At 44.6% G+C, this 24,432-nt stretch overlaps 2 protein-coding genes across 3 annotated transcripts; both read right to left on the minus strand.

Moving 5' to 3' along the window:
* Window positions 1-29: 29 nt before the first annotated feature.
* Window positions 30-6,969, minus strand: LOC119010114 (potassium channel subfamily K member 1-like). The gene is made up of 3 exons (XM_037081996.1): window positions 6,261-6,969; window positions 4,688-5,092; window positions 30-2,920 (listed from the first exon to the last, which is right to left on the minus strand). The coding sequence occupies exons 1-3, from the start codon at window positions 6,607-6,609 to the stop codon at window positions 2,616-2,618; spliced, it is 1,059 nt and encodes a 352-aa protein (XP_036937891.1). The 5' UTR covers window positions 6,610-6,969; the 3' UTR covers window positions 30-2,615.
* Window positions 6,970-8,436: 1,467 nt separating this feature from the next.
* LOC119009246 (thrombospondin-2-like) lies at window positions 8,437-22,775 on the minus strand. Of its 2 annotated transcripts, XM_037080293.1 has the most exons (22): window positions 22,737-22,775; window positions 22,343-22,567; window positions 22,133-22,198; window positions 21,812-21,948; window positions 19,677-20,489; window positions 18,650-18,743; window positions 18,378-18,545; window positions 17,895-18,071; window positions 17,646-17,819; window positions 17,416-17,546; window positions 16,906-17,040; window positions 16,579-16,797; window positions 16,381-16,488; window positions 15,347-15,506; window positions 15,072-15,190; window positions 14,667-14,901; window positions 13,525-13,752; window positions 12,934-13,064; window positions 12,486-12,626; window positions 12,242-12,339; window positions 9,428-9,567; window positions 8,437-8,719 (listed from the first exon to the last, which is right to left on the minus strand). In XM_037080293.1, the coding sequence occupies exons 3-22, from the start codon at window positions 22,194-22,196 to the stop codon at window positions 8,712-8,714; spliced, it is 3,480 nt and encodes a 1,159-aa protein (XP_036936188.1). In that variant the 5' UTR covers window positions 22,197-22,198; window positions 22,343-22,567; window positions 22,737-22,775; the 3' UTR covers window positions 8,437-8,711. The 2 variants fall into 2 exon arrangements, with proteins under 2 accessions (XP_036936188.1, XP_036936187.1); XM_037080292.1 differs by having other exon boundaries at window positions 22,343-22,767.
* Between the last annotated feature and the right edge of the window lie 1,657 nt (window positions 22,776-24,432).

Below are 24,432 nucleotides of genomic sequence, written 5' to 3' on the forward strand. Positions count from 1 at the left end.
ATCAACTCTAAAATGTTCAACGCTGCACATCACATTTATTAAAAAAAAAAAAACTACAATCACAAAGCTCTGATGTCGCAAAACAACAACTGAGACCAGCAGCAAAAAAAATATCTATGGAAGACTTTGGAGACTATGAAGAAGCAAATGTATGTAAAAAAAAAAAAAAAAAAACGTACTGCACATCTAGTTGAACATCCTTGTAAACTAGGACAGCATTGACAGAATATACAAAACATAACTTTAAGTGTCACAATGACATATTCTTGCAGCTTAATTACATTTTTAAGAAATATTCCCTGAGGCAGCATGAAATATAAATGCCCATCTACATGTTAATCTTCCTTTTTTTGTATGTGCAAGGACAGTGCTGCCCTCTAGTGGTTGGATGTCGCACACTGCAGCACAGTCACTCCAATGAAACACATGCATTCAACCGTGTGGTCATTAAACATGCTGCAGTTTGTGGTTGTGGTTTAATTCTATTGCATTAAACTGACAAGCGGGATTATTTTAGCATGTCCTCCACCCAATTTATATCAATGAGGCTAAATTAACCACACAAGAAAATGTTAACAGGAACTCAACATTTAAACCTCCATGAATAAGGGATTTATTGGTGTACAGCAGCATTAGATTGTATACGTTTTAACTACACGACCATTCATAAGAGTGACTCTGCTCTATATTTCTTAATGGCCTTTCGTACTTCTAGGATGTAAAAATTCCTCTTTAGAAACAGATGTTTTTGTTGTTTTGGTGGTCTGATGGTTCCACCAGACAGAACATACCTCTGAGGGACAGAAGTAAAAGAAATTAGGAGCTTAGGATCAGTATCAGTGCAGGTTTGAATGGGAACAGCTTTGTGTTTCAGTATCAAGTGTACCTTAATAAGGTGGTATTAACAGATAAGAGTCAAGCAAAGCTATTCTGAAGGCTTTAGAATAGAAACAGAACGTGAGTTGACGGTTTACACTAGTGGCTTTTCTGGTGCTTTTCTGGACTGGAAAACAAAATCAAGAGGTTTTTAAGGGGAAAATGGTTTCTCCCCTGTCATGCAACACTGTGGGGACAAGTTTACCAACCAAAGATGTACCATTTCTGCATTAAATGACTTATGTATTTTAACCAGGCCAGGTTTTTACATTTACCTATGGTGGGCTAGAATTTAAGTGCGTTAGAACAATGCATATTTTTACTCTACTTTTTAAAATAAGTTTGCAAAATTGGAAAATAAACTTCGTAAATACAGAAGTGCAGGGGAAAAAACAGTGCAGTGTTACAAACAGCTTGGGTTGCACCTTTTTTAAAAAAACTGATCAATAATCCAACAAACAAAATGCTTAAAGGGTCGGAAAGGTTCTTAAAGGAACTGAATATGTCTGGCCTAGATTTTTGTTACGTATGCTGTTGCGTTTTGTACCTACATTATCCAAAATGTTTAAACAACAACTTTCACCTTCAAGGAAGTCACATAGTGAGGAAGGAAGCCAGCTGACGTGACAGAGCATGACATGAGAGTCATGAGACACAACTTTCAAACACAGTCTGATCCGTGAACATCTCTGCCTGAGTCACGTAGATAGATTTTAATCAGCAGTGGTGGCAGTTTACCAGTGAAGACTCCCGTGACCATTAGTTTTGTTTGATTGAGGCCCCTAGCAGCATAACGTCTATATCACCTTCAGGCAGGTGATCACAAACTAACTAAACTGAGCAGTTTATAGTACTGGAGGTGTACTAAAAGTGGCACTATGTAGTTTTGGGAAATAAATTTAAACTCAGAATTTACATATTTACAATATTAAGGCAGAGATAATAAAAATTGGACTTATTTATTTCTCTCATAACTGAATAAACAAGCTCTTCTCAAAGGAAAATAAGGTCCCCAGAACATGTTTGAAGCTAGAAAGGTGGCAGGGTCCGCCACATATAGACAAAGTAAAACAGCATCTCCTTGTCCTTAAAGGTCAGTTTGTTATTATTTTTTTTCAACTACATACAAACTACATAGTGCACCTTTAATAGACATAATAAAGTTACTTAGTATATTTCAAGATGCTATCAACACCTGAAGGCCAACAATCACCAGGAAGAAAGTTTATTTTTTGAAATAATCTGATCCTCTTCTTGCACGTAACGCACATTAAGCCATCTGATGGTATGCCCGATTGTCTTCGCGCTGCTTCCAAGAAGGCAAATTTCCTATGCAAATACCTCCCCAGATCATAAAATGTGCCGTGAGCCGGTGTGAAATCCTCTGGAGCAAAACTGTGCCACTTTGGAATTACAGCTCCAAGACTTTGGCAGGAAGCAGGAACCTGGCGGGGGTTTCCCTCCGTTTCGGGGGGCCCGGCCCTTCCTCTGCGTCACGGATCAGGCTCTTATCTGCGGCGAATTGAGCAACAGGAGAGATCGAGAAAACAACGCCATCCTGATAGTCTGTGGGTGGTTCCTGCTTTCACGCCACAAAATGTCTGTTGGTGTTGGCAGCAGCAGAAAGCAATCCCTTTTTTTAAGTGATTAAGTGTTTACATATGGATATGGTGTACTAAGAGTGCTCCCGCTCAGTTCATTAAACAGTCTCTTAAAAACAATGTTTTCCAGGCAATCTGTCATCTCAGGTTTCCGTTAGCAGCAGGTCCTGATACTGGGGTGTAAGGCGTCGATTTGTCCTGCCGGAGAGATGCAGCCTGTTGTGACACAGAGGGGATGACTGGCGGATGATGATGATGCATCTGGTCCGACGGGTCAGTCAGCTGGTCGCTCAAGTGGTCCCGATCGATGATGTTGGTGGTCTCAGAGTCCAGCTCCCGAACGTTTTCTCGGTAAAACCTCTGCCTGAGGCGCTTCATCTGGGGGAGCTCGCAGCACGTCTCCAGCACCACCAGGACGCACACCAGGCCCAGCAGCAAGTAGACTGGGAGGGCAAACAAGATGGCAGCATGAGGAACAAACACCCAGAACAGTGTGACTAATAAAGCAAATCTGGGTTTGGTCAGAACAGTAAGGGTGTGGTGGATCACAGACAGCTTTGTTTCACTGTGCCAGTCAGAAAAGCTACATAACAAAAGGTCAAGAATACGCTGACCCTGTAGGCTCATTTTTTGTGATTATTATGTTTTAATTTAAGTAAAGGATCGACTAGTCCTCTGCAGCGGTGGCTCCAGGTGTGAGGGCCGATACACCCAAAGGTGACTGACACAAAACCAACCATGTACAGCTAAATCTGTGTTTGCACTTTTTTCTGCAGATAAATCATTCAACGTGACTTTTCCTCAAATGCCATCACCCATTAGCAGTCCTGTAGTTTATTTCCCAACTGAAACAGACCTGCATTACTAATGACATTCCCATCAGCCTCAGACGTACTTTGTGATTAGTGCTAATTAGCAGAATGTGAGCATGCTAATGTGCTAAACTAAGGTGGGATACACAATAGCAGGGCTTACTGGGTGCTTCTGAATTCCAGGTCCCCTCAGGGTTGCTGCGATGCAGGAGCTGCTCATTAGTTCACCACAGTGATCACAGCTGTTTTCTCACTGTCGCTCTGACGGCAGACTCCGACTGTCTCTCGCTCAGCCGAGAAACTTCTCCCTTAACTACTGAAAGGAGTTAGATCAGCACTCAAATCTCTGCCTGGCGAGCGCGGCACATACATCCCCATGCCGGAGTTAAAAGGGTCTGGATCCTCGCATCCACATGGCCGTAACTCCACTGTGTGCCACCAATGTTACCCAAGCACCTTGCGCTGGGAGAAAATAACATACCAGATGTAAAAATAACGGTATTGCTTTGTGCACCAGTAGACTTCTTTCCATTTTTCTCCCATATGACAACGCATAGCAACGCAGGGCTCAGTAGTCGATGACCGTCAGCCGTTGGCGACGGAGGATACCTTCATCCATCAGCCAGACCGGCCCCCAACAGTACGGCCCCCTACGAAACTACACAATCTCCCTGCTGTTGTTAGTTGAGTGCTTGCGGGGGCCCTTGTCCATGAGTTTTTGGCCTTTATGAGCTATCTTTCTTGCCTTACCCCAAACTAGATTCCAAGTGATTTCACTCCTGCTGTTGAGTCCTACCTTTACCACTGTCGGTTTACCCACGTCACCCAAATTGCTAGATGTAGGCTGATCTCATAACAACACTTAGAGTGACTAAGGGACAGCAGTAGGGTTGGGAACTTACAGCTCTTGGGCCATCGGAACGAAGGCATGGCATCAAAACAGCAATGCTAGCACTGTAACTGCGAACGTACTAGCATGCTGTTGTTCAAATTTAGCTCCGAGCTCGTCTGTACCTTCAAACAGCCGAACAAAGCCAAAGCTAGCGTGACCCTCAACTCTTTCCCTGCTCTGAAATACTGGCTAACCTTCAGATTTCCAGGCCTTTACAAACACGGCAAAGTAAAATAACTAAAGCGGCTACGGTCCTCACAAGTCCTGGACTGATGCTAACTCAGACAATGAGGCGATGCTGTGTTTTCAGGGGCAACAATCCAACAAGGCTGGGAACCACTGCACTACAAGATAAGAAAGTTCTCTTATTATTGAGCTCCTGAAAATTCTTTACCAAATGAGTGGGTGAAAGCAAAAAAGCAACAGCTGCCTGTCTCCTTCTTCTTTTCTGGAGATAAAAGGCTTCCACCTGAGGGCAGAAGCAGTATATTTAGCTCCCCACTCACTTGTAATGGCCAGCCTGTACAGCTGAGGGTGTTGGATGTCCTCTCTACTGTGTGTCTCGCCGGGGACATAATCCCCGAGGCCGATGGTTGTAAGAGAGATGAAACAGAAATACAAAGACTCCAGGAAGTCCCAGTCCTTCTCCAGGCTGGTGAAGATCCACGCGGGGATGATGAGGAGCAGCAGGGCCATGAGGACGCCGAGGCAGGCGGCGTGTACGGCAGCCAGCTTCGATTTAGACACGGCCCATCGACGGTGGAAGTAGGCCACCGGACGGCGGCTCACCAGGACCATGATCCTCTGCACCACGACGGAGAGGAAGAAGAGGGTGACGGGGATGCCACAGAGGGAGTAGAAGATGCAGAAGGCCTTCCCTTCATCCGAGAGGGGAACGGTGTGGCCATAACCTGGAAACAAAAACCAAACACGCAGCAGGCCGTTAATTACAGAAAGGTATAATTAGAGGTGGGACTCTACTCCAGGAGCCACTTAGCCTCTCGCAAAGCTCGACACGGAGAACGGTAATTAGAGAAAATGAAGGAAGGCAAGGGAGAGGAAGACAAGACCCTCACTCGACAGCAACATCTCTTCTTAGCGGAGACAAGTTTGAATCAAGACTGTCTGAATCTTAATTAATAAATAATAGGCCAAACTAATGTTTACACGGAGCGACAAAGCTCTGTGGGTTTTAATTTGGCTCTTTTAGCATAGCTAACGCTTTAACTGTGTCACGGAGCTTCGGGGACGTCAGTTCTCATTAAAAACACACAATAAACACCTCTAAACCCGCTTCTGCTTCCTGAATAACAAGTGGCGCGACACGTAAAGCATGACACTATGTTGGTACAGTCAATAAGGAACTTTAAACACCCTGGAAGATTACCAGACCACGTGCATGCTGTCCTTGTGATGACCCTGATGTAACCTTGACTGCGTTTTGCATGATGAACAAAACACGATAGTTCCAGATTCCAATAAGTCACTGTGTATAATGGGTGTGTGAGCTAAAATGACTTTAGTTAATGGATGATAAATAATTTACGACGAAAAACAACATATTAATGTGTATAACTAACTTGCTGAACAGCAGCCACAGTTAACTGCAATTAGCTTTCTCTACTGATATACTGGCCCCTATTTGTTTGAATAGGAGTGTGTTAGCTGGCCAGTTGTTACATATTGCACCTTTAACCATATTGCTGCAAACCCTTGAAAAACTGTGACTTTTCAGAACAGATATGACAGCTGGCTAATTAAAGGGGTGCTATGTAATTTTGGAGAACAATTTCAAATGCAAGGTAATAATTCGAACTTTGAAATATATAATTTTTTTCTCAATAACTGAATAAACACGCTGTTCTCAGAGGAAAATAGGGTACACAGGTGGCAGGGTCCGCCACATATAAACAAAGTAAAACAGTATGAAGTTGTGTTGTCTTTTAAGGTTTGTTTATTTATTCAGTTTGATTAGTTTTGTTGTTCAGTGAAGATGTGTCTCTTCTTCCTCTACACTACACAGTGCACCTTTAAAGCCAAATCCATCAGCTGTGCTCTGACTTTAAGGTTTCACCTCACCTGTCGTGGTCAGCACGGTGCTGGTGAAGAACAAGGACGACACGAAGTCCCAGTTGTGTTTGGTGTCGTTTCCCAGCACGGACACTCCGTAGTTGCTGGCCTCCAGAACCCGGACCAGCAGCTCCTCCAGGCGCGCGTCGGACACACAGGTGTTGTTGGACAGGAAGTCCCGCCGGACCGCCTCCAGCTCCAGCCGCAGCTCCTGCTCGTAGGGCAGCTCGATGGCGGAGAAGATCCCGGCTCCGATCAGGAGGTAGAGGATGTAACCGACGACCAGGAGCGCAAAATTCAAGGCTGACTGGTGCCGCTGCGCAAACAGAGCGCACCTTTCCGCACAGCCGAGCGCCATCACTGCACTTTAATGATCTGATCCGAGGACAGGAACTCTCTTCACCTCCTGTCTGTTCTCTAGTGAACGACTCCTGCTCTCTCGCTTTAGACGCGTCTTCCTCATTCCTCACATCCCACTGTGGGAAGTGGTGACGTTGCTGCGCCAGGTAGAGTGTGTGTCTGTGTAGGTGTGTGTGTGTGTGTGTGTGTGTGTGCGGTGTGTGTGCGCTGCCCTATCCAGCAGGTTCAACAGGTTCTCTGTTTCCACTGATGACAAAGGATTTGACTCATGTTTCTTTGGAGACCCAGATTTGTCAGAGTTCAGCAGGGAACACCTCTGTGACTGACTGTTACTCACAAAAACTGATGTAAAGCGACAAGAATTGGAATAAAAGGCAATAAACTGATGATTCCCCTGACAAATAAAGTCTCCTGCTGTCCTGCTCCAACATCCAGTGATATGTTGTAAGAAAGTAATTACTCAAGTACTGTAGTTCTTCTTCTGGAGCTACTGTACTCCTCCTCCATTACACTACAGAGGTAATTATTGCACTTTTTTCTTTTACTCCACTACATTTATCTGACGGTTACTTTTAAAAGTGCACGATGTTACAAATAAAATACCCAGTTTTAATACGTAGGTTACAGTTTGTTGATAATACTTTTGTGCTCTTGCCTGAGTACATTTTCTACAACTTTGTACTTCTACTCGTGACACTACAGAGACAGTTATTATACCTTTATGTACAAGATTAGTACTTCTGCTCCCCTGAGTACAATGACTATTTCCATTGTCTGCTTCTTTATACTTTTACGTTTTGCTCCACTACATTTATACGGTGGTTACATTAAAGTATAAGATTACACAAAGTATTCTTGATAATACTTCTGTACTTCTCCCTGAGTAGAAGGATTGCTATACTTCTACTCGTTACGCTACAGAGGCAGTAATTTTACTCCATTACATTTTGTCCGACAGTTACTTTTTAAGACTTTACAAACAACACAGTGAGCTGTGATACTTATATTACAGTTTGTTGATAATACTTATGTACTTTTACTTGAGTAGAATGAGTATTTACATTTGTCTACTACTTCTTTTAGTGCGATAATCACTTTAAGTCAGTGATGGAATGTAACTAAGTACATTTACTCAAGTATTATTGTGCTTAAGACATTTTTTTTCCAAGAACTACTTCCATCCAACATTTGATAACTGAAGTTACTTTGCAGGTTGCATGGTTGGGTTTTTTATTATTTCATTTTATCAGATAACAAAACTAATCGGACAGACGCTGAATGTCAGATTCAATAATCGGCCTGGCTGATAAGTAAAAGTACAACTGACTTAAAGTAAATTAATTTTTAGAAAATTATTTTAAAAACAAACAAACAAACAAACAAACAAAAAAAACTTTCACTCAACTAAAATTGTCAAAGTTATCTTTAATTTTCTTCAGGAAGATTTTTCTGGGTACTTTTTCCAGCACTGCTTCTACTTGAGAAAACAATCTGATCACTTCCTGCACCACCACTAACTTCTCCTCCCTCTGTTAACCTTCCTCAGCACAGTTTCCTCCCCCCACCTCCACATGTGTGGTGATTACTGTCACCACTGGAAGGTGCTAGAGACCACGTTTCTACAGCCCTGTGTGTCTGTGTGCGTGTGTGCTGTGATGGTCAACACATAAGACAAGAAAACAAAAAGAAACGACTGAAAAAAAAAACAAAAACCAAAGTATTTTATTGATAAGTTACCACCAGACATCTGCACAAATATCTACTAACTCCATCGTGAAGTCATCCTCCTGTCTCCCCCCCCCACCCTCCCTTTTCACGTCCGGCATCTGGCAATAAATAATTATTTACAACCATTTAGCAAAAAAAAAAAAAAAAAAGCAAATGAAAAGCAACAAGAGGCTACTGTCACTAGAGGTGCTGTGAGAGTCTTACAGTAATATACAGCGAATGAAAAGCTGATGGATAGATAGTTGACGGTCACTAGTTGATAGTTCTGGCAGGATAAAGGCGTCGGGTTCCGGTGCGTCCTCTCTCCGTCTCCTAAGTTGTATTAAGATGATTTTCTTTTCTGAAATGAATGTGGATCTTCTGTCGGGTTGCTCAGTTATCTGAGGGAGGGAAGTGAACAAACACAGGTCATCAGAGATGATCTGTTAGGCGAGTATTGTGCTGGAGTGTTTCCATTTTCTTTTACTTGAAAAGAAAGAAAAGGTCTAAAAATGTAATATCAAAAATCCATTTTTTTCCCTCTCGTGCTCTCATTAATCAGATGTGCGACTCCTTCAAGATGGTTGGGGCCCTAAAGGTTGAGGACCTGTAACTTTAACTGTATGTGAAGTATTGTTGCCTTGACAATCTAAACGTGCCAAGGTGACAAACGATTCTACGGCTCGAGAGCTTTAATTTGAATGTTTACGAAGATTCAAACTTCTCTACTCGCAGTATGAATACAGGACCTTTTCTTTTGGAGGATAATATTACAAGTACTTTTTATCTTGTTGTATTGGCAACACACAACTTCCCCCACCCCCCAAAGTTTCCAAGTTGGCTGGCTGGTTGACTGGATCATTAAATCATACATAACAAACAACAACAACATGAGTTTATTCAATCATTTGGTCCATAATAGAAATCGATCACCTGTTAACCTTCCTCGGGGGCCTGGAACGAAAACGCTGATGGTTTCATTATCCTACATCCATTAGACTGCTTGGTCGACATTTTACTTCATAACGAAACATAAAGTAAAAGAAGCATTTCTCCTGCCGCTCGTCAGCAGTCGGGACAGATGTTTTTTTTTGGACGGGTTTTCTTACCCCTGCACTCATATCTGAGGTCTGAGAAGATGACGTGCTCCTGAGAGAAGACAAACAGTCCCAGCCTGCCGCCAGCCAGGGTGTGGTCGTACACCGCCCCCGAGTCCGAGAGAATATCCCGGCCTTCGTACACCACCACCCTGCCAGGGGGAACACGACAGCATCGGTATCATCACGACACGGCGTTCAGCATGTGTTTTTACTACAGATGAGGATCACCGTGGAAGAAAAAGTAGCACACTTTTAAATATGATTTAAAACAAACCAAGAATGTATTTACTTTTACTTGTACTTTTGATACTTAAATACATTTTCTATTAGATACTTTAAGACTTTTACTCAAGTGCTATGTGTAAGGATGACTCACTATTCCCAACGATGTATTTATACTTCTCCTCTTTTCACTTCTACCCCACAACACTTCAGAGGAATATACTGATATATTTTTACATATATGTGATCGCCATAATTACATTTACATTTAGGACATTTAGCAGAAGCTTTCGTCCAAAGCGACTTACAGTAGTTCATGCATTCATACACCGATGGTGGTGGCCGCCATGCAAGGACCCGACCAGCACATCAGGAGCAGTTTGGGGTTCAGCATCTTGCCCAAGGACACTTTAATGCACATGCAGACCAAGGGAATCGAACCAGCAACCTCCCAGTCTACCCCGATCCACAGCCGCCCATTTAAGTTTAAGAGTTTACAAACTTAGGAAGGCAATGCATCGTTGACAATAAATGTAACCACCCAACAGTGTATGAGAGAGCTGGAATGAGCTCCATGTCAGCAAACTACAACATTAAGAGATGCTGCCTACATGTTCATATATCAGAAATAATAATAGAAAGTATGACAATATAACTGTGGCAGAGGACATTCTGGCTCCTGCATTTATTCTTTCAACCATATTTTGCTGTTTATTGCTTCATTTTTTTCCAACGGGAACATGCTGAATGCAACTTTGCGTAGTATAATACACAAAGGCTCTTTCTTTCACTTGGACTTTGTCAAGTTCGTTCTTCTTGTATTTCTCTGTCTTGTTCCCTATTTTACTATTACTAAATAAACGCCGAGGACATGACGTCAAACTGAGCTATATTTACAGCAGCTACAGTGGAGCTTCATAGCAACGATGTTAAATATCAATACGTGTCCGTCCTTCAAGCAAAATCAAAGAGCAGGAGCTTCTTTTCAGCCTCACATTCAGTAAGCGTGCAGTCGTCACACAATCATTCAGCTGCCCGGAATCCAACAACAGCCACAGACAGCCTTCCTTTAAGAGTATTCAAAAAAAATGTGAACACATAATAGTTTGTTCTCCTTCCTCTCACTTCTTCTCTCACCACAGCGCCGATGTTGTTCGCACCGTAAACAGCACAAAGCACAGAGAACTCATCGCCCCGGGGGCTGTTTTTCTGAAAGTCCATTAGTGAGAGGGAAACTAAGTGGATGTGGCAGGTTGAGGAGAACTGAGCTCAACAAAGAAAGTGAATTACACTGTTACAAAACAACCTCGTGGAGATTGATGATACCCTCGAAGAACATCTGCGGTCGCGTTTCTCCTCTAAAGATGGCACCGAATGTGATTTTTCACAAATTTGAGGAGTTTTTACAGTAACTTGATCCTCCAGTGAAACCAACAGGAGCTGAACAGAGAGCGACTGAGGCCAGAATGTGGAATCATAAAATGCTTGTTTTCTTATCTCATTAAGAATTTCAGTCTCTTGTCAGGGTTGGTGCTTGTTTTGTAAGGCGTGCAGCTTTGGTGTTTTTAGAGTTTAGAACATTTCATTCATCAATTTGTTTTCATTTACTTGAAAGTGTTTTGGAAAAAAATCGGTTTCTTGATCTCCAGCAACTGGCACCATTTTTTTTTTTTTTTTAATTGTAAAAGCAGCATAAATTTGAAATGCTTCTGCTGAAAAGTGAATCTAGTTGGTCGTGTTTTGAGTATAAAAGAGAAATTTCCACATGCTGATTCGACTTTAAGATGTTTGTTCCGAGGTTGTGCTAAAAGTGAAATCAGTAAAGTTGGTTCTGCAGAAACAAACACATGAAGCTGAAGCAGGACTGCAAGTTTCTGTAAGGTGGTTGTCCAACTGGACAGAAATGACCAGAAATGCATCTAAAACACCAGTATGGCCCTTTAAATGCAAAGTCAATTATAACATTGTTTATTTTGGCTTTGTTTACATGACAACAGTTTCCTATAAACTGAGAAGTTTCTCCGTTGCGTTTAAAAATCCAAATGAACAATTTGTCTTGTTTTTAGGCAATCTTCCTATTTCCTTGCAAATGATCGACATTATCCTTTATTTAATGTTTTAAGGTGCAAATAAAGAATCGAATCAGGACAAGTGTTTGCGCTGTAGATTAAAATGTAAAGCTCACTGCTCCTGTGTGGAGGTAGTTTACTTGAGACAAGCTGTTGTTCCCTTAAAATGAGGTCCAAAGATTTGTTTTTGTAACTTTTTAAACTTGGGCGATTTCCACGATCATAATCCAGATGTGTTTTATGACCTTGTGACAGCCCAACATGGAAAATATAAATTCAAGCTGTAAAACAGAAAACCGGCCAAAGAACAAATTCTTTAACTCAATAAATCTACATGTTCATGGGTCTCGTCTGTGACTCCTCTCGCCTATAGGAACAGGAGAGAGGAACATTGTCCAGACGATGAGGAAATCACAGAGGCGGAGAGATCACCTGGGGTTTGGTCCCGCTCAAGAATCTTGTGCGAATAAATCTAACCACCGTTAGATTGTCGGGTGATAAAAACTCAAGGTGGGAAAACTCGTCTTTGTACCTGATGAACCCGGTCTTGGGTCTGTGGATGAGGTGCATGCGGTAGGCGGTGAAGTCCTTCCAGCCGATTTTATTGGGGTCGTGCCACAATGTTCTGACCTGAAACACACACACACACACACGTCAAGAACAATTGTACTTGAATATCTGAGCTTTTATTGTGCTGATCTAATAAAGGATGGTCTGCCCAAGGTTTACTGCGGGTTAAAGACGAGCAGAAGAGATATAAAGTCGCTGATTCATGCCTGGTGTCGGGTGTTTCCGGTGTGCCACAGGGCGTTGCGCAGATACTCTCCCGGCCCTGTGCTGGAGTTGACCAGCTTGATCGAGACGCCCGCTGTGCCGAAAGCTTTGGACGGCTTTTTCTCCCAGTAAGCCTGAGATACCTACTCTCATAGAAAGAAAGTAAGAAAGAAAGGAATTCAAAAAGAAAGAAAGAAAGAACGCAGAGGATAAAAGAGAGCGAAGGTTGTGCCGTTGTTTGTACAGTACGACACAAAAGGACACGGATGAAAAGTCAGGTCTTTTGTGCGCTGGTGAGGTTGAGCTAGGATGTGAAAGATAAACACAAAAGACAGATCCAGCGTCTCATTTAAACCTCATACCAAAGGTTTTTTTTTTTTTTTTTTAAGTGCAGTTAAGGTTGAATTCCTGCCATCAGCAGGAGGCGCTGTCAAGCTTTTCAAACCTCACCTGTTTCCACATGACGACGTAGAAGCGTCGGCTGGACTGGTAGGCGAACACGATGCCTGCGAAGTCATCGTCTCGGTTGGTGTTCACGTAAAACGTCACGCTGAAGTCGACCGAGCTGAACTTGTCGTATCCTGTTCAAACAAAAGGGTATCAGTTTTTGCAAATCCTGAGGTGTTGGCTGCGGCCCCCTGGTGGGCAAAGATGGTACTGCAGGCACTTACATACCCAGCTGGTACCAGTGTTAGACACACATCCAATACGGCTTAAAACGAGACTGGATTGGGCATGTCAACATAATTTTTATCTAATTATTAGAAACAGGATCCTGCTTCTTCCCAGCAGCTTCCTGTACACCTGTATGGAACTTTACATACTTTTTTCTTCCGTAGCGGCCAGCGTTCGATTTCAAACTTCAGCCCTTTGCTTCATGGTATCTAATCAGTACTGAGTCCAATTTGAACACAAAGTTCATGAATCAGTATCAGGAAGGGGAAATGGTATCAGAACATCTGTATATAAATCTTCCAACTGGCAAGTAGATGTTTTTTGAGTAATCAATTTGTCGCAGACAGACGCGATCACTTAACCGACCTAAAGCGATGCCAGGATCAGAGTTGGCCGTCTGCAGCAGCTCGGTGCCTTGGCTGCGGATCACCCACAGAGGGTCGGACTGCGTGGTGCCTTTCGGGTCCAACAACACAACCTGAAACTTCCTGAAGTCTGTGGACCCGATATCCTGGTTCATCGGACAGGGATCCAGCGCATCTGGAATACTGTCGTTGTCAAAGTCATCAAAGCATGCGTCCCCGCTACCGTCACCTGCGAGAGAGACAGGAACAAGGAGCGAGATGCAGACCACGTGATTTCCTGGATCCACTCGTGCCAGGACGAGGGAGAAAAAAAAAAAAAAAGAACACAGAGACGAGATAATGTGCAAATGTTTGTGAGAGGGAACTGTATGATGGTGGATAGATTAAAGAGTCTTTTATGTATGATTAATCACACCACTGAGGGCCATAAACGGTTTATGTTGATGTCCAACATTTACATGACCTGGATCAGTGGAGACATAACTGGACAGTTTGTCACAAGAGTTTATTGCACGGCTGCAAAATCCATTTATCATAAATTGTAGGGAATATCCTCCTCGTGTGACGGCAAATTAATCAGCATTTGTCCAAATCTGTGTCAAGACATTAGAGACATATTAACAGTTCTGTTGATTGTTTCTCAGCAGCAACAATCGGTTACAGGTGACAACTTTGTTGATTGCTTTGAGACGAGCTTTACGAAAATGGCATGTGTGAAATTAGCCTTTTGACACTTGAAGTGAATGTTTTCCTATATGATCGTTTAATCCTACGTGAGCTAATATTTTTACACATGACAAGAAAATAATACCACATGTGAGAAAATGTTAATCACTTTTTCAAAAGGGAATCAAATGAATTTTCACATGTAGAAATTTGGGATCACAGACAAATGTGGAAATAAAACATGGAACATGAAATCCCATTGAAATCTCTGTCTTCATGTGTAGACACCAGATTTTCACAGATTGTCGCATGTGACTGGCTGTCGTCACATGTCAACACATTTGCTAAAACAAATTTAAGCATGTGAAAAGAAAATGGGGTTCCCACATGTGACTGACTTTTTTTTTCATGTTTGACATTTGATTTGAATTCCCCTCTCTGCCGCCAAAAGTTTAGAGAAAAGATGGCGACACTGACCGTCAGAGTCCAGCTGGTCCCTGTTTGGCACCAGCCTGCAGTTGTCCCGGTCGTCAGGGATGCCGTCGTTGTCGTCGTCATGGTCGCAGACGTCTCCCTTCCCGTCCTTGTCGTGGTCCGCCTGGTTGCTGTTGGCGATGTAGGGACAGTTGTCAAGAGAGTTTTGGTGGCCGTCCTCATCGATGTCCTCGTTGTTGTCGCACATGTCCCCGACCAGGTCACTGTCAGAGTCGAGCTGCAAGGGCACACACACATGCACACACGCATGCACACACAGGCACCCGATAAATTATATATGTTTAAACAATATTAAATTACAAGTTGTTCCAAAAATGCACCAGCATCGATGTCGCTATTAACTTAGTTTCAGACATTTGAGCTTTTCTGCATTTGTGTTTCAGAGACCTGCCGTGGGTTGTGTAGGAGGGGACAGTTGTCACACTGGTCTCCAACCCCATCCAGGTCTGTGTCCCTCTGGTCAGTGTTGTAGATTAAGGGACAGTTGTCACGTTCGTTCAGAATCTCTGCAGGGGGACGCAGACACGATTTACACTTTATTGATCCTGGCCTGTTTCATAACTGGTTAAAAATGGCCTTGCAGTACAAACAAAAATCAAGGCGTGAATAGATTGAAACACTAAATGAAAATGAAAAATACAGAACCGGCGAGTGGCTCCTACCGTCTCCATCAATGTCGATGCTGCAGGCGTCTCCTTCTCCGTTATCATCAGTGTCTGTCTGAAGCGGGTTGCTATCAAAGGGACAGTTATCACAGCGGTCGCCGACCCCGTCTCTGTCAGAGTCAAACTGCCGAGGGTTGTACACCAGCGGGCAATTGTCCTGTGTCAAACACACGTACGGTTCACGTAAGGATGCAAATTTATGCCTGTTTTCATGTCAGTTTCAGCCCGCTCGCCAGGTTTCTGTGAGTCACTGGTTACATACCAGATTGACATTTCGGCAAAGCCTTGCCGTATCACGTGCACGACATGCTGATTGCCTGAGGCTGCCAAACGGATGACCACAGCTTCACTCTGCTGGTTATTTTTTCATCGATCTGTTATTTCGGTTATTTCAACATCATTTCAACATTTACAGGCATGATGCCACCTGATGTTTTCAAGGAGAATGTGTGATAATTTACAGCCGTGTTCCTGGTAATCAAAACCAGATATTTTGTGAGGGAAGTCGGCCATTTCCAGCTGATTTCGTGCCAACAAAAATTAGTGTTTTCAAGGAGAGCAGGGGGTAATTTCCAGTCAAGCTTGTTGCAGCCAAAACCAGATATCTTTCGAGGGTAGTTATTTTAAGCTGTGTTTTATGGCAACAAAAACGGGTGTTTTGAAGGAGACCTGGGGTCAAGTTCCAGCCATGTCTGTGGTGAGCAAGACCAGATACTTTTCAAAAGAAGTTGGGTTATTTCCAGCCGTGTTTCCAGAGACCAAATCTGAATATTTTTCCACAGAATTCTCAAACAATGTTTGTGGCAACAGAAACAGGTGTTTCTAGGAGACCTCAGAATATTGTTTGTGGCGACCAACCAAAGCAAAACCATGATGTTTCCTAACCATACCCAAGTGGTGTTGACCCTAAACGAGGCTTTTGCTTATCTGTGGTTCTGCAAAGACACACTTAACTACCATGTATCCCGGCGAGCGGTGTGTTTAAGTCAGGGTTACACCAAAGTTACATCTTGTCCAAGCCACATTCTCACCCTCTCGTCCATGATATCATCGTTGTCGTCATCGGGATCACAGGCGTCTCCCTGTCCGTCCTTGTCCAGGTCTTCCTGTCCAGAGTTCGGTAGCGTGGGGCAGTTATCCTACAAGCCGATCACAGATCAGTTTAGTGAAATCCCATCCACCTGGAACACTTTCAGCTGGTCAGATCAAATTCTTCTCCGTTCTCTCACTTTCTGGCAGTGATACGTTGCGTTCTGCTTGCAGGGCAATCTCTTGTTGGGCCAGCCATCCAGATCAGAGTCTTCGCCACACAGGAAGCCATCGCCCGCGAACCCGACGGCGCACATGCACTTGAACAACACCTCAGATGCCAGGCCCAGGTACAAACAGTCAGCGTACTTGTGGCAGGTGTGTGTGTTATCTTTGCAGGGATTGTACGGTTCGCACACCTGTGGCCAGAGCAGAAAGAATACAAAGTGATTCATGATCGTAGCTGTGTGGGGGTGGGGGTGGGGGGTGGGGGGTGAACATTGTTATTCAAAGAGAGAAACTCGTGCCTGCTTGTTTTCGTGGGCTGCCTGCAGTCCGAGGCCGTACGGCTGGGTGCCTTTATAGCGGGGAGGACAGGGCATGCAGTAGTACCCCGGGTCTGTGTTTACACACCCTGTGACACACACATCCTCCACTTCACACTGCAGAGATAGAGAGATCAACCATGTTCAGCATATCAAACACTGAGTGTAAATACAAAGGGGTGACCAGAGGGGTTCTTTTTTTCTTTTTTCAGGATCAGACAACACTATATTTATTTCTTTTTGAGATGGTCATAATGTCAGATTAGGAGATCACTCTGCCTTCAGGGACAGACGGAGTCATTGGTTTTTCGTGCACTGGTCAGACATGAAATACTAATAATCGTCTTAATGTAAGGAAACAATTCTGGAGGTTTCAGGGTGATATTTATTGTTCCTCTTCAAAGTGTTGTCTCCAGTTCCCCACATCAGTGCATTTGATCTATTGACCGGCTGATGTCATGTAGTCTGATCCTTAACGTCCGCTATTCTTACCTCATTCTCATCCTCGCAGTGAGTGCCGTTGCCGCTCAGGCCCAACGGACATCGCCCGCATTCCCAAGATCCATCACTGTGTGATGTGCACTCCACCCCGGGGAAACACGGACTCGACAGCAAACATACATCTGAAAACACACACAAATGGCAACTGAATAAAACTGAACAAAGGCAGAATCTTTTTTTTAAACTCTCCTAAATGTTTTATCCAAGTTATCCAGGTTTACCCAAAGGACATGGTTGTTTGTTGCATGCTTCATAGTCCACAGCAACTCCAGCACAAGGCTTCCCACCGTGCTGAGGGGCGGGGTTCACACACTGCCGCTCCCGACTTGTAAGACCTCCCCCGCACGTTTCTGAGCACACCGACCATTCGGTCCAGCTCGTCCAGCCTCCGGCAACTACACACAAACGCATTGCTTACTTTATTAGTATGGCGGTGCAGGCTGTGTGCGCATCTGTGCTCGTATACTCACTGGGGCAGAGTGTGTTGTTGCAAGGTTGTGTCTCCCTGTCGCTGCCGGCGCACCCGCGACCTCCTTTTGGCGGTGGGGGGTTGTTGCAGAGACGGACCCGCGTGATGTTTCCCTCGCCACACGTGGTCGTGCACGCAGACCACGGGGACCAAAGGCCCCAGTTCCCATTAGGACGCGCTGGACATGAAACAAGCACATGAAGATGAATGTAAATAGTCAATCATTTTTTTTCGGTTGGTACAGTAGCCAGGAGCTGTCTCTGGGTTGAATCCAGCACAGACCACCACCACAGCTCCACAGCTTGTATACATTTACAAAACTAAAACATGTTTCTAATTATGATTCTAATCTCCAAAATCCATTCGTCTGAAGTTTCACTCTTTGAGGGATATTCGATTCATCCCCTTGGGCGGCTCGGGCTCAATCATAAGAACAAAAATAAATCAAGACGTGACAGATGAGACATGCTGAGTGATGACTTACCCTTGCGGTCACACTTCGTCTCCATGCAGCTGCGGGTCTGGACCGACGGGCCGGTGCAGTCTTTAGGCGTGATGCCGTTGCAGGATCGGCCCCTCTGATGCCCTCCGCGGCCACAGGTGACCGAGCACGCCGTCCACTCGGACCACGGAGACCAGCCGTCTCCGTTATCTTTACACACACATACACTGTTGGTGCGCCTTAATCAAACTTTGTGATCACTGCACGCATGTTTTTTCCACCATGAATCATAGCTGCATGCAAACCAAACTCACTGAGACAGACGGGGCAACACTGTCCATCAATAAAGGAGGGATTGATGCAGGAGACCGGAGGGCAAGACACCTGCTGACACACCACCTTCCCGTCCTGCACAAGGTGAGGGAGATTACAGACCGGTGTTAAAAACATTATTAGTCAATCCTCGCTAGTTTGAGCCAGATGTTTGAGCCGGATGCCAGTCCTTGCAGAGGAATGGTATGCTGTCATGACTCACAAGAAATCTGGCTACTCCCTCAATCCATCCTTGAAAAACTAACTAATGATGTTTTGTAAAGAGGAACAGACTCTGAGAGGTGGCTGAAGCACGGTCCAGAAGTAAATGAAACCACATTTAGATACAAGTGGATCTAAAGTATCTCTCCAACTGGTTAATGCATTTTTCAAGGAACAGTCTGGAAGATTGCGCTTATTTGTTCCCTTGCCAAGCGTTAGAAGAGTGAGACGATGGATGCCTCTCATATCTGAAACCACAGCCAGGAGACTGTTAGCTTAGCACATAACCCTTCTTCTTCTCTACAGATTAAACCAGACACGAGCTTTAGAGGTGCTTGTAGGCGGATTTCTTAACCCTTGAACAGCAGTTTTTATGCTTACTAACTGACTAACTATTCCTGTATTGGCAAGCTACATTAGAGCAACATTAGGGGATTCTTAAACTTTTTGGTCTCAGGATTTTACCAGGGAAAAACTTGGGACTAATGGCTCCCAAGTCCCTAGAGTGAATTATCCAGGTCCAGAGATGTTTATATAGTAAATAAAACAAAATAACACAAAGGGACTTTAATTTGGGACTTGGATTTCGCTCAAAGGACTGAACAACTTCTAGATATTACATATAAAAAAGAGCTACAAATGAAGATGGAAGCAGTTGTCGCATAGAATATTTACCATCTAACTTAGATGAAGCAGGTCTAACTACATGATAGATCTTCCATGTATTCAAAAGACTTGGCACTCCCCTAACGAAACACTTTCAAACTGCTGTTAAATAAGATTTGTTTGACACTCGGTCACACTGACCTGGCAAGTGCAGGAGGTGCAGCTGTCGACATCCCAGTCGTCCCCCTGCTCGTATATTCGTCCGTCTTGCATACACCAGACCTCCCCGTCTCTGTCTCTGTCGAGCTCGTCATGATCACCATAGCCATAACCGTCGCCATCGCCATCGCCATAGCCATCACCATCACCATCATCATCACCGTAGCCATCGCCATCACCGTAGCCACGGCCATAACCATCACCATAGCCACGGCCATCGCCATCACCATAGCCATCACCACCACCGTAGCCACGGCCATCAACGTCACCATAGCCACGGCCATCGCCACCACCGTAGCCACGGCCATGGCCACCACCGTAGCCACGGCCATCAACGTCACCATAGCCACGGCCATTGCCATCACCGTAGCCACGGCCATGGCCACCACCGTAGCCACGGCCATCAACGTCACCATAGCCACGGCCATCGCCATCACCGTAGCCATGGCCATCGCCACCACCGTAGCCACGGCCATCGCCACCACCGTAGCCACGGCCATCGCCACCACCGTAGCCACGGCCATGGCCATCACCGTAGCCATGGCCATCAACGTCACCGTAGCCACGGCCATCAACATCACCGTAGCCACGACCATCACCATCACTGTAGCCATGGCCATCAACATTGCCATCTCTACCACCACCACCGCCACCACCACCACCGCGGCCATGGCTTCGACTGCGGCCATTGCCACGACCATTTCCACGGCCACCGCCACTGCTGCTGCCACTGCTGCCGCTGTTGCTGGTGCTCAGCTCGAACAAAGATATCCGCATCTCCTCATTTTCTCTTGACTGAAAATACAAATACACACATGTTGCAATTTCAAAACATTGAACTCATCATCAGAAACGTATATTTTCTCTTAATTGATATGTATCGACCTGTATTCATACACAGAGACTTGCTGAATTAGGCTAGAATGGTCTAGTCCAGTCCAAAGTAAAGCCAAAGCTGTTGTTGAACCATTTGGAGTACAGAAATGGTTTTGGGCTCTTTTGAAAGGTTATAAGCTGTTTATTTTCCCAAACATGTCAGGAGCTCTGTAAGTGCTGCTGGCATGAATCTATAACTGCGCCTCTCTCACACAGTGGGTCCTCATCATAAAGCCTTACATGGTTCAAGTTCAAATTAGATAACATCACTGAAAATTTACACTTAAAACATCTTTTTCACAAATCAATATTCACACACCCCGGGAGAAGAAAAGCTATTTTGTGACCTACCAGAGCGTTTTTTATTTCCTTATTTACCCTCAATGCATGCATATAACGCTCCACGAAGTTGAAGAGATTCCAAGTTTGGGGCTTAAAAAACAATATATTGTTAGATTTGAAATCTCATTGGCTGCATGATGTGGTCACCTGTCCACACAATTACCTTGACTTGATTTGCATGAATAAAATCAACGGAATGTCAGCTTTCTAATGTTGTACGTCATGTCTATAGACTTAAAGGGGCACTACGTAGTTTTTGAGAAGAAATTCATACAAACTCAGAGATAAAAAAAAAAAAAAATCCATAACTGAATAAACAAGCTGTTCTCAGAGGAAAATAAGGTCCCTAGAACTTTGTTTGAAGCTAGAAAGCTGGCAGGGTCTGCCACATATAAACAAAGTAAAACGGCATGAAACTGTGTTGTCCTTTGAGTTCAGTTTCTTTATTCAGTCAGTGAAGATCTTTCTCTCCTTGTTAAAATTTCTTCCCCAAAACTACGCAGTGCACCTTTAAAACTGAGGCGTTTGCCTAGTTGCCTTGTGGTTTCGGAAGAGGTTAGCGGCCAACGTTTTAACACTGATGGTATTCTTTCGGCTTGCTTTTTTCCCCCCCACAAAATTACCAGGGTATTGACCACAAACCACAGCGATTACTGCCAGAAAAAAGTGTGTCACTACTTGTTCCATTTTCACAGAAAGAGGAGCTGTTAGGTCACCGACTTCCAACAAAGCTCTGCCCCATCAAATACATTATAAAGCACAAAATTGGACAACTTTGCGTTTTCATATGTTTAAAATTCAGTATTTAAAGATAAAAAAAAGCCGCTTTTGACTTTTACATCTTTAACCCAGTGTCTCTCTCATGCCATATCAGAGTTAAAGAGTCTTGCTTGTCTTACGACTTTCTCCAGGTCTTCCAGCAGGTTGCTGGTGACGATCCGCAGGCCGTGGATCTCAGTGAGCAGCCCCAGCAGCTCCTCACATGGATGACGACAGACCTCGGACGACGCGTTGTCCACCTTTGCACCACCCACACCTGTGGAGCAGGCACAAGTGTGTGTATGTGTGTGTGTGTGTGTGTGTGTGTGTGTGTGTATGTGTGGTCTGTGTTAGATTTATACTTCTGGAGAAAAAAGAGGTGAAGAAGCTGTGTGTGCATGCAATATCTGAATGCAGGTTTGCTGTTTGTGTCAATGCACACGTGAGAGTGTGTGTGGTACCTGCACACACAGCTGCTGCGGAGAGGAGAATCAAAAGCCAGGGGAAACCTCTCAGCGGACTCATTCCTGTTCACACATAAATCACATATGCAGTCACCGTGAAATATAGCAACTAGGCTGCTACACCGGCGCACAATGTAAGCAGGGACTGCTGCAGAGGAGATAAAAGAAGAAGAGGAAGAAGATGAAGAGGGAATTAACCTTTCATACCTGCACACTCCTCGCCCGCTTTTGCCTTCTCCACGATAAGAAATCACGGCTGGGAGGCTCGTCCCTGCTGCAGCAGCTCCGCGGGAGCTCTGTGATGGAATGTGCTTCTCCCTGTTTCCTCGTCTCCTTGCTTCCTCCTCACCTTGGCATCCGGAGCGGTCGCAGCTTCCTTTCCTACAGCGGCGCGTTGCATCCAAAGGAAACAGAGGCGAGCGCGAGTGGAATCTGAGTGAGGAACATGCAGACAGCTCAGTTTAGTTCTGCAGAGAAGTCTAATGTGGTTGTGTATTTGTTTGAGTGTGTGTGTGTCAGAGAGTGTGCATGTGTGTGTGTGTGTGTGTGTCTGTGTGTGTGTGTGTGTGTGTGTGAGGCAGGAGCGGGGGCCATATATTACCCGTCTGTCTGGCGATGAACTGGGCTGCATATCTCCCAGCGAGAAACCCAGCTGGATGGAAGGAAAGTCTGTGTGTGTGTGTGTATGTGTGTGTGAGTGTGTTCGTGTGTGTTTTGACATCACATTGCAGGTTTCCCAGACACATCATTTACACTCTGTACCCTCCAAACTGACACACACAAACATCCACTCACACACACACGCACAGAAACGTGCACACACACTTATTGGCAAACTGGAGTTCCAATATATTAGGAGCGAGAAAACTGGCATGGCTGTAAATCCCTGGTGGAAATGAGAGGCTTTGATGTGTGTGTGTGCATGTGTGTGTTTGTGTGTGTTTGTGTGTGTGCATGTGTGTGTTTGTGTGTGTGCATGCGTGCATTTGATCTGATCTGTCTTGGTGTCTGCTGAAAATCGTGAGGTAAAGATGAGCAAGCTGGTGAAAGACAAAAACATCAACTTCCAACGGGACCATCATCTCTCCTTCCTTTCTCTCCCTCCCTCCCTCCCTCAATCCTTTTCTACCTCTCTCCCGCTCTGCTTGGTCTTCTCCCTGCTGAGTCAAAGAGGCATCATCGTCCTGAATCACATTTTCCATCTGTGGACTCCACTTGTGGAATAATGAATCCCGCAGATGTGTGCACACATGCGAGCGCCCGTGCCCACACAACAACACTGAAACACAATTCCAACAAATCTCTCCATTTCCAGATACCTGGCAACATCACAGAAGAAGAAGAAGAAGAAGAAGAAGAAGAAGAAGAAGAAGAAGAAGCAGGAGAAGAAGAAGACAAAACAGGGACTGACACCGTGTTTCTTGCTGGAGGTGTTTCAGCGGTGGGGAAAGCAGGTGCTGTCGCTGCTCTGAGGGGCTGAAAGAAGACCTGAAGTATTAAGATCTGAGGGGATATTAAAGGTGAAGTCTTGGGTGAGATTACTTGGCAGAGTCCAGCGTAACACTCTTGGACTGATACGCTGTGTGGAAGGCACATTCTGTTCTGGGATCTCTCTCAAAGTCTGTGACTGTGTCTGTTTGTGTTTATAGAGAGAAAATACTTTTTTTTACAGAGAGCACCCTCGCTCGTGAAGCCGACTGAAGGTTGCAGGTAGAGGGCCGCTGGCGAGGCCGAGGCAGGGGCTGAGAAACTGGGCGCTTTATGCAATCAGGCAGCTTAGGAACGAGCTGAAGCAGAGCTGCGGCAGAAAAAGAACCCATTTCTCTGAAAGGCAACCAGACCGGGGAAAGTCGTCTCTAAGCCCCAGCAACCTCCGCTGTGCGCAGACCCAGACAATATCCTGCAACTGACCGCTCCACTCTGAGCATGTAGCGGTGAGACAATTACACGGGCTTAAAGTAAATAGATTTACACGGAAGGAGGAGGAGCGTGATCCTCGAAAGGTTGGGGACAAAAGGTGTTGTGAGACGCGGAGGGTGCAGATAAAGAGATGCTCGCGGGGCACGCAGCCAAAGAGGGTCTTAAATTAAGTGACACTGTAAATAACCCACATTATGAACGTCATCAACATGTCGAGCTGCCTCTATGTGCTTCACGTTGGGTCAGCATAAATTCCCAAGCTGCACGCCTGAACCCAACACTGTGCTGCTGCTGTTCATGTTCCCAAGATAAAATGTGACAGTGTATATAGAATGTATTCTCAGCTTTCAAATTACTGGTATATTTTTCAATTCTTT

This window comes from Acanthopagrus latus, chromosome 20, assembly GCF_904848185.1.
Source record: "Acanthopagrus latus isolate v.2019 chromosome 20, fAcaLat1.1, whole genome shotgun sequence".
Lineage (NCBI taxonomy): Eukaryota > Metazoa > Chordata > Actinopteri > Spariformes > Sparidae > Acanthopagrus > Acanthopagrus latus.

Bases quoted from the DNA above. Each gene is read 5' to 3' on its own strand.
- LOC119009246 (XM_037080293.1), bottom strand. From the start codon at position 22,196: ATGAGTCCGCTGAGAGGTTTCCCCTGGCTTTTGATTCTCCTCTCCGCA. The intron at 18,744-19,676 runs GTCAGTGTGACC...CACCTTGTGCAG, and splicing joins GCACCTCCTGCACTTGCCAG to GACGGGAAGGTGGTGTGTCA. The intron at 17,041-17,415 runs GTAAGAATAGCG...CTATCTCTGCAG, and splicing joins ACTGCGAGGATGAGAATGAG to TGTGAAGTGGAGGATGTGTG.
- LOC119010114 (XM_037081996.1), bottom strand. From the start codon at position 6,609: ATGGCGCTCGGCTGTGCGGAAAGGTGCGCTCTGTTTGCGCAGCGGCAC. The intron at 5,093-6,260 runs GTGAGGTGAAAC...TTTTGTTTCCAG, and splicing joins CACCGTGCTGACCACGACAG to GTTATGGCCACACCGTTCCC. The intron at 2,921-4,687 runs GTGAGTGGGGAG...TTGCCCTCCCAG, and splicing joins GTACAGGCTGGCCATTACAA to TCTACTTGCTGCTGGGCCTG.